The 11112-nt window shown below is 38.4% G+C and overlaps 1 protein-coding gene across 3 annotated transcripts in view; it reads left to right on the top strand.

Annotated features, from left to right (window-relative positions):
* The first annotated feature begins 3186 nt into the window (after positions 1–3186).
* Positions 3187–11112, top strand: part of Prrg1 (proline rich and Gla domain 1) — a 97174-nt gene continuing 89248 nt past the window's right edge. The window contains exon 1 of one of the 3 annotated variants that reach the window (XM_013358035.4): positions 3187–3274. Coding sequence is in view for 1 of the 3 variants with exons in the window: in XM_078034973.1 (XP_077891099.1) it covers positions 7834–7937 (104 nt within the window). In the remaining 2 variants the exon portion in view is untranslated. Of the gene's footprint in view, positions 3275–6217; positions 6263–7818; positions 7938–11112 lie in introns of those variants that run through there. The other 2 variants (XM_040272995.2, XM_078034973.1) reach the window with 2 other exon arrangements.

Below are 11112 nucleotides of genomic sequence, written 5' to 3'. Positions count from 1 at the left end.
CAATCTCTTTATGCTTATTTGACAAATGCAAAATAGAAATGTGTTCAAGAAAGTTGGCTTTGTAAAATACACAAATGAAAGAACCATAAAGGTTGATAAGAAGATTTTCATGATAGTCTTATCTTTAAAGGCAATCACCAGATTCTTCCGTAAAAATGCTACAATTACAATCAAAATACTTGCTGGGAAGGAATATTGGTGTGATCCTGTGGTGATTCTTTTATTCTTAATGAACCAAACACGCCTTAATTCCATCATTACTAAAGTAAAAAGAAAAGGGGGAAATTAGTTTGGAATAAATCACTTCAGGCCCACAGCACAATTCACTTTGGATTCACTCAGGTGTGTGTTTATTTTAATAGCCGATCTGAAGGCATGTGAGGTGCCACAGCTGACCAGAATCTAAACAGAAAAGCATAGAACTTCCAATTAAGCACACATGCAGCATGGAATAATAATCAAGTTAGGCTCCCTAGAATGCTAAATTCCAGAAAACCTTCAGCTCTTAGGTTGTCATCTCCACAACAGCACAGATCTTTTATTTTGTTTCTAAGAAGGGCTTTTAATATTCTAAAATACAAATTCTAAAGTAGCAGCCTAAAAGGCAGATTCAAAGATGGGTGTTATTTGACAATCTATGTTCTCTCCTTTCCAAAATATTACTGTAGGTTTGTTCAAGATTTTTTTTTTTTCCCAAGAGAAAGCACACTGTTGTCCCCAAAAGTTGTCCAGAAGCAGGGCAAGAGAGTTTGTCCTTAGGGAAAGGGCAATTCCCAGAACTGTAACAGTGGGCAATGCTTGGATGGTTGCCAGTCATGATCTGGACTCGCTCGAATACCTGCATAGGTCATCTGTGGAAGAGAAATCTCCACTCCCTTCACAAGGGCTGAGGACTGTGCATGATGAGCAGTGACAAAGGAAAGAAAAATGTGTAGTTAGATAGGCATGTGAAGGGGTAAAGTCTGGCAGGAATCTATGTGGCTTGAGGAAGTCCCGAGGGCTGACTGTTTGGCCCTGCGCCAGGTCTGTTTTTTTTTTGAGAGTGCAGAGGCGCCTCGATGGCTTTTCTGTCTACCAAGAGTGGAGAGCCCCAGACCGATGCACAGGGTAGTCGGTCTTCCTGGCAGAGGCAGTGGTGACAGCAGAGGCTCCACTCCTCCCTTCATTCCTCCGTTTCCCACTCCGCCTGGCCCCGCCCCTCATTCCCCACCCTGACTAGCCCCGCCCCTTATTTCATAACTCCGCCCCAACCCGGTCCTGTAGCTTATCACCTCCCTTCCCGTCCTCTCCTGCCTGCTAGCTTCTCTTTGCTGTACTGAAATCACCCCCACGCACCCCGATCCCTCCTGGGACGCTCGCCTGGGACCAAGTTACCCAGGAGGAGCCCGGAGCTCCTGCCACACTTACCGCGCGTCCCTCTCCGCTACTCAGCGCTCTGAGAGTTGCTCGCCGCGCCTGCGCGCTCCCACAACTGCCGAGTCCAGCGGGAGCTAGCAGGCAGGAGAGGACGGGAAGGGGTGACGTTGCCTAAGGGTGTCCGGCCAGGACCGCGTGGGGAACTGAGTGCTTGTGGAGAGTGGGCGAGGGTGTGTATAAGGAGAAAAATTGGAGAAAGGCTCCAGAGGTTGGAAGTCCACACACGGGGTTGGCAGGATCGGGAAGCTGGCCAAGGGCGCTGGAGAGTGTCCCAGCTTCAAGTTCAGTCCCCCTGCTTGGTGCCCCTGAGCAGCGTCCCAGACACATCCCTTCCCCCTCACTGCCTTCTCGGGGTGCATAGTTGCCAGAAACCTTCACCATCGCTGGGGAGAGGATTTAGAGGTGGGCTGTTGGCCCGGGCTTGTGCCAAGGAGGGCGTAGCTTTCGTGTGACTTTCCTTTACCCCGCCCCCGGGAATGTGTCCCTCTTCTGGTCCATTGTGCTCGTGGACGTTTTAACAAAGGCTATGACTGTTTCGCAGGCAGTGGCGGGTGACAGCGGGGGCGGGTGTGTGTATGTGCTGGGGGCGGTGATTGAAAAGTCGGGATGCGGCCCTGGGGACGGGAGATCTAAGGGGTGCCTGGCGTGGGGGAAGTGGAAGGAAGGGAACAACCTTCCTGCTTCAGCTTTTTCCTTCTTCCTGGTCCGCTGATTTTGATCAGTGGTAGAACAACCTCAAGAGGGATAGGACTGGGTGTTAGTGTGCATGTTCAGGCTCTGGCTGCTGCAGCCTTTGCTTTTGTGATTGTGTTGTTCATATATTTTCTAGAGTCCCTTCAGGGAGAAAAGCGAAACTAATAGAATTTGAAAGGAGTAATTGAATGGGGGCGGTGAGGAGGTGGAATGACAAAACTTACAGCTAAAAAAATTGCCTTTTAAAAGTTATAGTTTAAAGCCAGACTTAGAAAGATGTGAAGATGGGCAAGTCAGGGTAAGTAAGAACTTGGTTGGGGTACTGTTGATTGTTTCAAAGACAAGCATACTATAGGGGGTAGGGTGCTGCCAAGTACTTTGGCAGACTCTCTTTAGAACTTTTAAAAATTATATTAGGAAGGCTGGGGCTGTAGCTCAGTGGCAGAGCCCTTGCCTAGCATGTGTGAGGCACTGGGTTTGACCCTCAGAACCACGTTAAAAAAATAAATTTAAAAAGGCATGTTGTCCATTTACAACTGTAAAAAAACATTTTTTAAAAATGATATTAGAAATACAAAACACTAGGGCAAATGTTATGATGTTGGATATGGGTCCATAGGCTTTCATTTTCAATTTTAGAATCTTTTATGAAAGATGGTATATGTATTCCCAAGCATAAATATTGATTTTTACTCATTTGTTTTAACTTAATACAACAAACTGATCTTCCTTTTCCTCCACCCCTTTCCCTTGATTGTGAATCCTGTTTTATAAACATTTACTTTCAGACTTGAAATATGTTTAAAGACAATTGCCCCACCTCAGGTATGAAGTAAATAAGATTTCTGCTCCTTTATTCTTGTAACTCTTTCTTCTGTTTTTTTTCTGTTATTTTAAGAAACAGAAACAATTGCTAAATTATCAAACTAGGGAGGTAGGAGTAAGTGATTCCTTGTCCCTTTTATAAGGAACTCCCGGAACTTCCCAAATGAACTCCCTGTGCAGACTCAGCCCAATTCACTTCTTGGACAAATTTGCCAACATACCAAGAATAAATTAAACATTCCTTTTTCCATTAAATTGATATCACTGACCTTATTTCTCTCTTGCTACTAGAACCTCAGGATTCTGTGTTACCCCAGTACACAATGCTACCTGGCATGTGGTGAGTGCCTAGTAAACTTATAGTTAAGTATTAATCAATGTTGTTAGAAAGATAGTAATTCATTCTGCATAAAGTTCATGGGATAATAAAAGATTTAAAATGCTAAAATTGTTTTTAATATTTGAGTAACATTATTTGGAATATTGATGAGGAATAAGTACAGGATTATATTCCCATGTATTAGTCCTAGTTTATCCTTATAAAAGAAGTACAAAAACTGTATATAAAGGGAAAATAGGGGATCAGAAAATGGCCAGATTTTTTTCTGAGGGGGTGCTGGGGATGGAACTCATGTCCTCATACTAGGCAAGCACTCTACCATTGAGCTGCACCTCCAGCCCCCAAGACCAAGTTTTTAAAAGGCTAATTTCTGATACTGAAACTGTGAAAAATCAACATGTGGCAAATTAACCATCTGTAGAAAAACACAAATAGTGGGCTGCTGGAATTTAGGAGGTATTACAAACAATAAAGCTTGCCAGGTGGTATTCTCTGAAGCCTGATGTAACAAAAGAAATTGTAATCTGGTCAGTTGTGTTATACTTCCATATCTTAAGGTGGTTTGAGCCTTTAGTTAATGGATCTCTTTGAGTTGTAGTATTCCCTGATGGGTTTGGTCTGACCATTTCTGCCATCTTACCTTTCATATTCTCTTAATTCCACCAGCCTTACTGGCTTTCCATTCACCTCTTGTTCAAACAGAAATTAACTTCCCCCAGCTCCTCACCAGATCCACTCAATCTCATCATTCCCTCCCCCAGCTTTCATTTCATGAATGGATTTTCCATTTGGAGAGACTATCACAAGCAAATGATCACTCACTTTGTAAAATAATGTAATTGATTCTTTAGTCTAAAAATGAGTCCTGATTGACTACTTGGTTAGTCCAGTTTTCTGTGTGCACAGAATCTATTCTGGTCATTAGTAACTTCTGTTTTTCTTCCTTGATTTCACCTCTATCTACTTAAATGTAAAAGTGACTTAATTCTATTTCCATGACACCTCTTTAAATAATATTAACCATTTACCGCCCCCCACTTCATGTTCAAAGTTTTTTTTTTTTTAATTTTATTATTTTGTGGGAGTGGGTGCCAGAGATTGAACTCAGGGGCACTCAACCACTGAGCCTCGTCCCCAGCCCTATTTTTGTATTTTATTTAGAGACAGGGTCTCACTGAGTTGCTTAGCACTTCACTGAAGCCGGCTTTGAACTCATGAGCCTCCTGCCTTGGCTGGGATTACAGGTATAGAACACTGCGCCTGGTCATGTTCAACATTTCTATTAATAAAACTTGAGACGCAGAGACATAAACAGATTCCATAATTTTTTTTTAAAGAGAGAGAATTTTTTAATATTTTTTTTTAGTTTTCGGTGGACACAGCATCTTTATTTTATTTTTATGTGGTGCTGAGGATGGAACCCAGTGCCCCACGCATGCCAGGCAAGCGTGATACTGCTTGAGCCACATCCCCAGCCCCATAATTTTTTTTTAAAGTTCTACATCTTCTGTGACTTATATACCCACCTATTAAAAAAATATTACAAACCAAACCATTGCAAGTATATCTTCCTTCCTAAAACTTTCCTCACCTAGACTGATGTTATGCTTTGGATATGAGGTGTCCTCCAAAGGCTCCTGTGTTAATGCAGGACTATTCTGAGGTGAAAAGATTAGGTTATGAGAGCTGTAACCTAATCAGTCCAGCCTAGTTTGAATGGATTGAGTGGTAACTGTATACAGGTGGGCCATGGCTGGAGGACGTGGGTCACTGGGGATGTATCCTGGAAGGGTTTATCTTCCCTGCAGCCCCTTCCCCCTGCTCTCTGCTTCCTGGCTATCGTGAGTGGAGGATAGAACATTGCCATGATGTTCTACCTAACCTTGAGCCCAGAGCAATGGAGCCATTCAACCATGGACTGAACCTCCAAACCATGAGCCAAAATAAACTTTTTTTCATCAAAGTTGTTGTTGTCGTCAAGATTTTGGTCACGGTAATGAAAAACTGACTAATATAACTCCCTCCTTGTATTTCCATTTTTCTTTTAATTCTTGATTAGTTCATTTTACCAAGTCTTTGAGTTCTATGCAAAACTTTCTTTCTTACTATATGCTGAAGACAATACTATGGCAATCAAGGACATGGATATGGAAGGAAAACAAAATTTTAAACTTCTTAGTATCAGTTCCCTCATCTGTAAAAAATGATAATGATAATACTTACCTGATAGTGAGATCAGGTATTTTAATAGCTTATCTTAATGTTCTAAAATGGCAGCAATTTATTTGTATTTGCTATTTCTTGTGAGCTCCCATCATTTCAGTTATCAATTGACTTCAAAATGTGGATGTTTTGACACCTCACACCCTATTCAAACTCCAGTTGTGTATTTGTGGTTTCCTTCTATATATCTCTGTCAAGTTGTTTATAGCACAGTGGTTGTCAAATTTTAGCATGCACTGTAATCACAAGAATGCTCAGATTTCTGGGTCCCACCCCCAGAGTTTATGATATGAGATAAGTCCTGAAAATTTCCATTTCTATCAAGTTTTCAAATAAAGGTGATGTTGCTAGCTTTGTGAAAGAAAATTGTTCATCTGCAAGGAACAAAATTAGCTGGCAGCCTCCAGCCTAGTGATATGGTAGGCATTGTAATGTCATAACACATTACTCATGTGTTTGTGGTAATGATGATATAAGCAAGCATACTGCACTGTCAGTTGTATAAAAATACAACACATACAATAATGTATGTATAAGGTATGTACATTAACAATTGCTAATGCTAATACATGAGTGTTACCAATTTATGTATTTACTATACTATAATTTTAGATCATCATTTTAAAGTATATTGCTTCTACTTATAAAAAATTACTGTAAATACCATTTACTCTAGCAGGAGCCTCATGCATCTTGTGTTTACTGTATCTCTCAAGTGCATCAAAAGGCCAAGAGGGATGATTGACCTATACCATCTAGGCTTATGTGAGTATACTCTAAGATGCTTGTCTAAACACAATTGACAAAGAAGCATATCCCTATTGTTAAGTAGCATATGACTACACACATATACATACACACACATACACATATATATGAAGTCATATAGTGTTGTATTTTGGGGGGAGAAATAAAAAACAGGGCCAGTGAATTGGGGGAACACTTACCTGTGGGTGAATAAGGTGTGATCAGGGAAGACTTCACTATCAACAAAGGCCCATAAGAGATAAGAAAACTATTTATATAGAGAAAGAGCATTTTTGACAGAGAACATCAAGTGCAGATGTCATGAAGTGGGACCTTTTTGAGACCTTGCTAAGAACAGCAAAGTGATCTCTGCAACTAGAGTAGCATGGGGTGAATAATAACAGAGTCAGGTAAGCAAAAAGGAGTGTTGGAGAGTGGGAAAATCCTGTAGAACTATTCAGCTCAATATTGGAAGACATTGTAAGGTGAGGATAGTTTAATTAGAGACTTTAAAGTCAAGAGTGATCTTACTAGATTTCTGTTTTATAGGAATTTTTTTTCTGGGTGCTGTGTGGAGAGTAGATTGAAAAAACACAAGAGAGGTCAATTAAAAGAGGGATTATGGTGGTTGGATTAAGGTAGTGTAATGCTGGAGGTGATGTTAAATGATCTGATTTCCTGATGATTTGGAAGTAGAATATAACAGAAGATGAGAGTCAAGGATGCTGCCAGTGAGTTTCAGCTGAGCACCTGCACCTGGGAGAATGGAGTAGCTCTTTAATGAAATATGAAAGATTGCACTACTTTTGTTGTTCTATAATATTATATTGACTATTAACTTCAGAATAATTTTTTTATACCCACAAAATAACTTGCTGAAATTTTCATTGGGATTGCATTGAATTTGTAGGTCAACTTGGAAAGAACTGACATCTTGAGACTATTGAGTATTCCTATCCATGAACATGGAATATCTTGCCATTTCATTTTCTGAAAGAAAAGATTAAAGATTAAATACTGGCCATGCTGAATTTGAGATGTTTGTTTCATAGCCAGGTAGAATTCATAAGTATGGGTAGTTCTATCTATTTTTATCTCTGGTAATATTCTTTGTTCTGAAGTCTGCTCTATCTGAAATTAATATAACTAATCTTGCTTTCTTTTACCTAGTGTTGGCATGGTACATCTATCCCCATCTCTTTAATTTCAGTGTTATGTGCTTTTAGAGTAAAAATGAGTTTCTTTTAATTGTATTTAGACTATTCACATGCAAAACAATTATTGATTTAGTTGAATTAACATCTACTGAACTTGTTATTGTTTTCTGTGTATTGCCCTTACTATTTTTGTCTTCCACACTTTTTATACCTCTTATGGGTTTAATTAAGCATTTTATATGTGCTATGGTTTGGATAAGTTTCCTCAAAGGTCCATGTGGTGAACTCATGGCTCCTTGCAAGGTGGTATTGGGAGGTGACAGAACTTTTGAGAGATGTGGTCTACTGGGAGGTCTTCAGATCATTATAGGCATGCCCTTGAAAGAGATGGTAGGACCCTGGCCCCTTCCTATCTCACTTTCACTCCCAGCCATGAGGGGAATAGCTTTGTCTTCCAAACATTCCTGCTGTAATGTGCTGCCTTGCCACAGGTCCCAAAGCAATGGAGCCAACCATGGGCTGAAATCTATGAAACTGTGAGTTAAAATAAATCTTTTCTCTTTAAAAGGTGATTATCTAGGAATTTGCTGTAGTGATGGAAAGCTGACTAAAATTATGGTTTATTGTCTCCTCTTTTTTGGTATATCAAGTATGCTTTTAAAAAAAACTTTAAAATTGTTGCTCTAGATTTTCCAATATACATTTGCAGTGAATCCAATAAATTTTTAAAAACACTGTTCTCCCCCTGGGTAGTGCAAGTATCTTGTAATAAAATCTTCCTTAATGTTTTGAACAACCAATAAAATAAATAAAAATAAATAAATAAATAAATAAAATAAAATCTTCCTAATTCCTCCCTCCCTCCCTCTCATTGCTTTGCTTTTCTTAAGACTTTAGCCATATAATTATTTCTAAATTGTTAGTTAATTTTGCCTGTTTTATTAAATGAAAACATCCACATATCCATATTTTTTTGCTCAATATTACATATATGAGATAATGTCAATTAGTTGTATGCTTCTCAAACATTGGTGTGCACCTGAATTCCCTGGAGGTTTGGGATGGGGCCTGAGATTCTACCTATCAATTTCCCATGTGATGCTGATCTTGCTCTTTCACAAATAATGTTTTTAGTAATATGGTTCTAGTTCATTCCACTTTCAATTGTTTAATATGCTCTGAATACTTCAGTTATTTACTGTACAGATATTCACCTAGGGTAGAAAAGACGTGGGAAACTGTCCTTTAGTTTTCCACAAAATTTTTTTCTTTCTAGGATTGGGAACTAAGAAGGAACAAATTATTTCATACTAACATGGGTATTGTCATCAGAATAGTAAATTGAAGATTTGAATAAAATAGTGATATGGTCCCAGAACATTTCTCACATTGCCTTTTTAGCTATAGGCAAGATTTTGCCAACTTTATTCTGTTCAGGTTATTCTGACATAAGGAAAAGTTAGAAAGGACTTATCAGGTGCCCTGTGTGCAAGTGAGTAGGTGCTCACTCGGATATGTATGGGAGTAACAGACAAGAGAGAAAGCTTTTTTAAAAGGGCTTTTATAGGAAACAATAGCTCCTGTGTTTTGTTTTGATTCTTTTTCTTGTTGGGGCTTTGAAGACAAGCTCTTTCTATTGTAACATCTTTCCTATAATGGCAAAGTGATTTGGTTAGCCTGAAAACCTGGAGGACTATAGAAATGATATTATCATTGCAAGTTGACTTGTAGAGCCTCCTAAAGAAGTGAATTTAGGGCTGGGGTTGTAGCTCAGTGGCAGAGCACTTCCCTGGGACATGTGAGGCACTGTGTTCAATTTTAGCACCACATAAAAATAAATAAAATAAAGATATTATATCCATCTACAACTAAAAAAATATTTTTTAAAAAAGAAGTGAATTTATATGTTAAATTTAAATTAAGCATTTATTGAACACCTTTGGTATATAGGAGTGTGTGTGTGGTAGCGTGATCCTTTGTAAATACTTCTTAAAAATGTTATTGGGCCAGGTGCAGTGGAGCATACCTGTAATCTCAGCAGCTAGAGAGGCTGAGATAAGAGGGTGGCAATTTTGAGACCAGTCTTAGCAGCTTAGTGAGGCCCTAAGCAATTAGGGAGACCCTGTCTCAAAATTTAAAAAATAGAAAGAGCTGGGGATGTAGCTCAGTGATAGAGCACCTCTGGGTTCAATCCCCAGTACCAAAAAACAAAAACAAACAACAACAACAACAAAAAGAATGTTATTGGTTATTGGGCATAATGAAGTGAGAATCAAAGAGTCATAGGGCTGGAGTAATCACAGTTCTTAAAAATGCTTATAGTTGCTTTGCTTTCTCCATTATTGTGTGGTAATAATTGACATAGTTATTTTCAAGCTCATTCAAATACTTGGTGATGAATTTTTGATAAAGCACATTATCTCTTCAAAGGCTTAGCAATTAAATGGACCAGAATTGAAATAACCATTTGAACTCTAGGCACATTTTTTTCAGTGCCTCAGAATGTAGAAGCTAGAATTTCTTTAGGAAAATGTGTTATATTTAAAATCTCTGACATAGAGTAAGCTCCCTGTGTTCTGTTTTCTTTCCTCCTTTCAAAATTGTCTCAGAAGATGTGTGTTATTTTTTTGGAGTCCTAGTTAACCACATGCCTCCTTTTTCAGTGACAAAGCCTTGTTATTTAAAGCACTTTATGTTCTGTGAATCACTTCCAGCCTCTCTCTGGTGTGCCTATTCTTTGTGATTTGGTTTCTAGTGTTATGCATTCCAATTTTATTAAAAAAACTATATAAGTAACTTGCCACAATAATCTATTCTGACATGTTTGCTTCAGGGAGAAAGCAGAAAAAGTCAGGAACATAAGCCCAGTTTTAAAATTTGCTGTTGCTGCAAAAAAAAAAAAAAAAAAAAAAAAAACCCAAAACCAAAAAACAGTTAATGGGATATATTTCAAGTTTCTTTTCCTATATTAGTATTACTTATGGGACTAGAATATTTATTTTGTTAAGAATGTATTTACTTTCATATGTACTTTTATCCTGCTTCAAAATCCCTTGGATTTATCAAGAAAATATTATATAAGTGAAAAATGAGAGAAATATCTTCATTAGGTTTTTAAGCAGAGAGTCTGAAAATACAAATATTTTTGTTGTATTAATATGAAGAGTATTGTAAAAATAACTATTCTTTGAACTTTAAACTTTAAAATGCAAATGGTAGATACTCATATTTATTATTAGCATTTTCTTTATTTCATTCTCTAAATTATGAATGTTCACCAACATTTATAAAATTTACCTTTGAAGTTTTGAATAGTGTATTCCTATTACTGTTGTCCTAGTTTGAGGGTTTCTTACATCTTTCCTAACACTTTAGCCATATCTTTTTAAGTGGTCTCCCCAGTCACTTGTTCCCTGCTCTTAATCCAGATCTGCCTATCCACAGGTATTGAAAACCTTCTAAACAAGGCGTGGTCACACACCTATAATCCCAGCAGTTTGGAGGGTTGAGGCAGGAGGATCCTGAGTTCAAAGCCAGCTTCAGCAAAAGCGAAGTGTTAAGCAACTCAATGAGACCCTGTCTCTAAATAAAATACAAGATAGGTCTGGCAATGTGGCTCGGTGGTTGAGTGTCCTTGAGTTCAATCCCCAGTCCAAAAAAAAAAAAAAAAAGAAAGAAAAAGAAAAAGAAAACCTCTTCCTGGAGCTGGGC

Source organism: Ictidomys tridecemlineatus, chromosome X (genome assembly GCF_052094955.1).
Source record: "Ictidomys tridecemlineatus isolate mIctTri1 chromosome X, mIctTri1.hap1, whole genome shotgun sequence".
Taxonomy (NCBI): Eukaryota; Metazoa; Chordata; class Mammalia; order Rodentia; family Sciuridae; genus Ictidomys; species Ictidomys tridecemlineatus.
The sequence above is the reverse complement of the archived record's forward strand: the minus strand, read 5'-3'. Positions and strand labels throughout refer to the sequence as shown.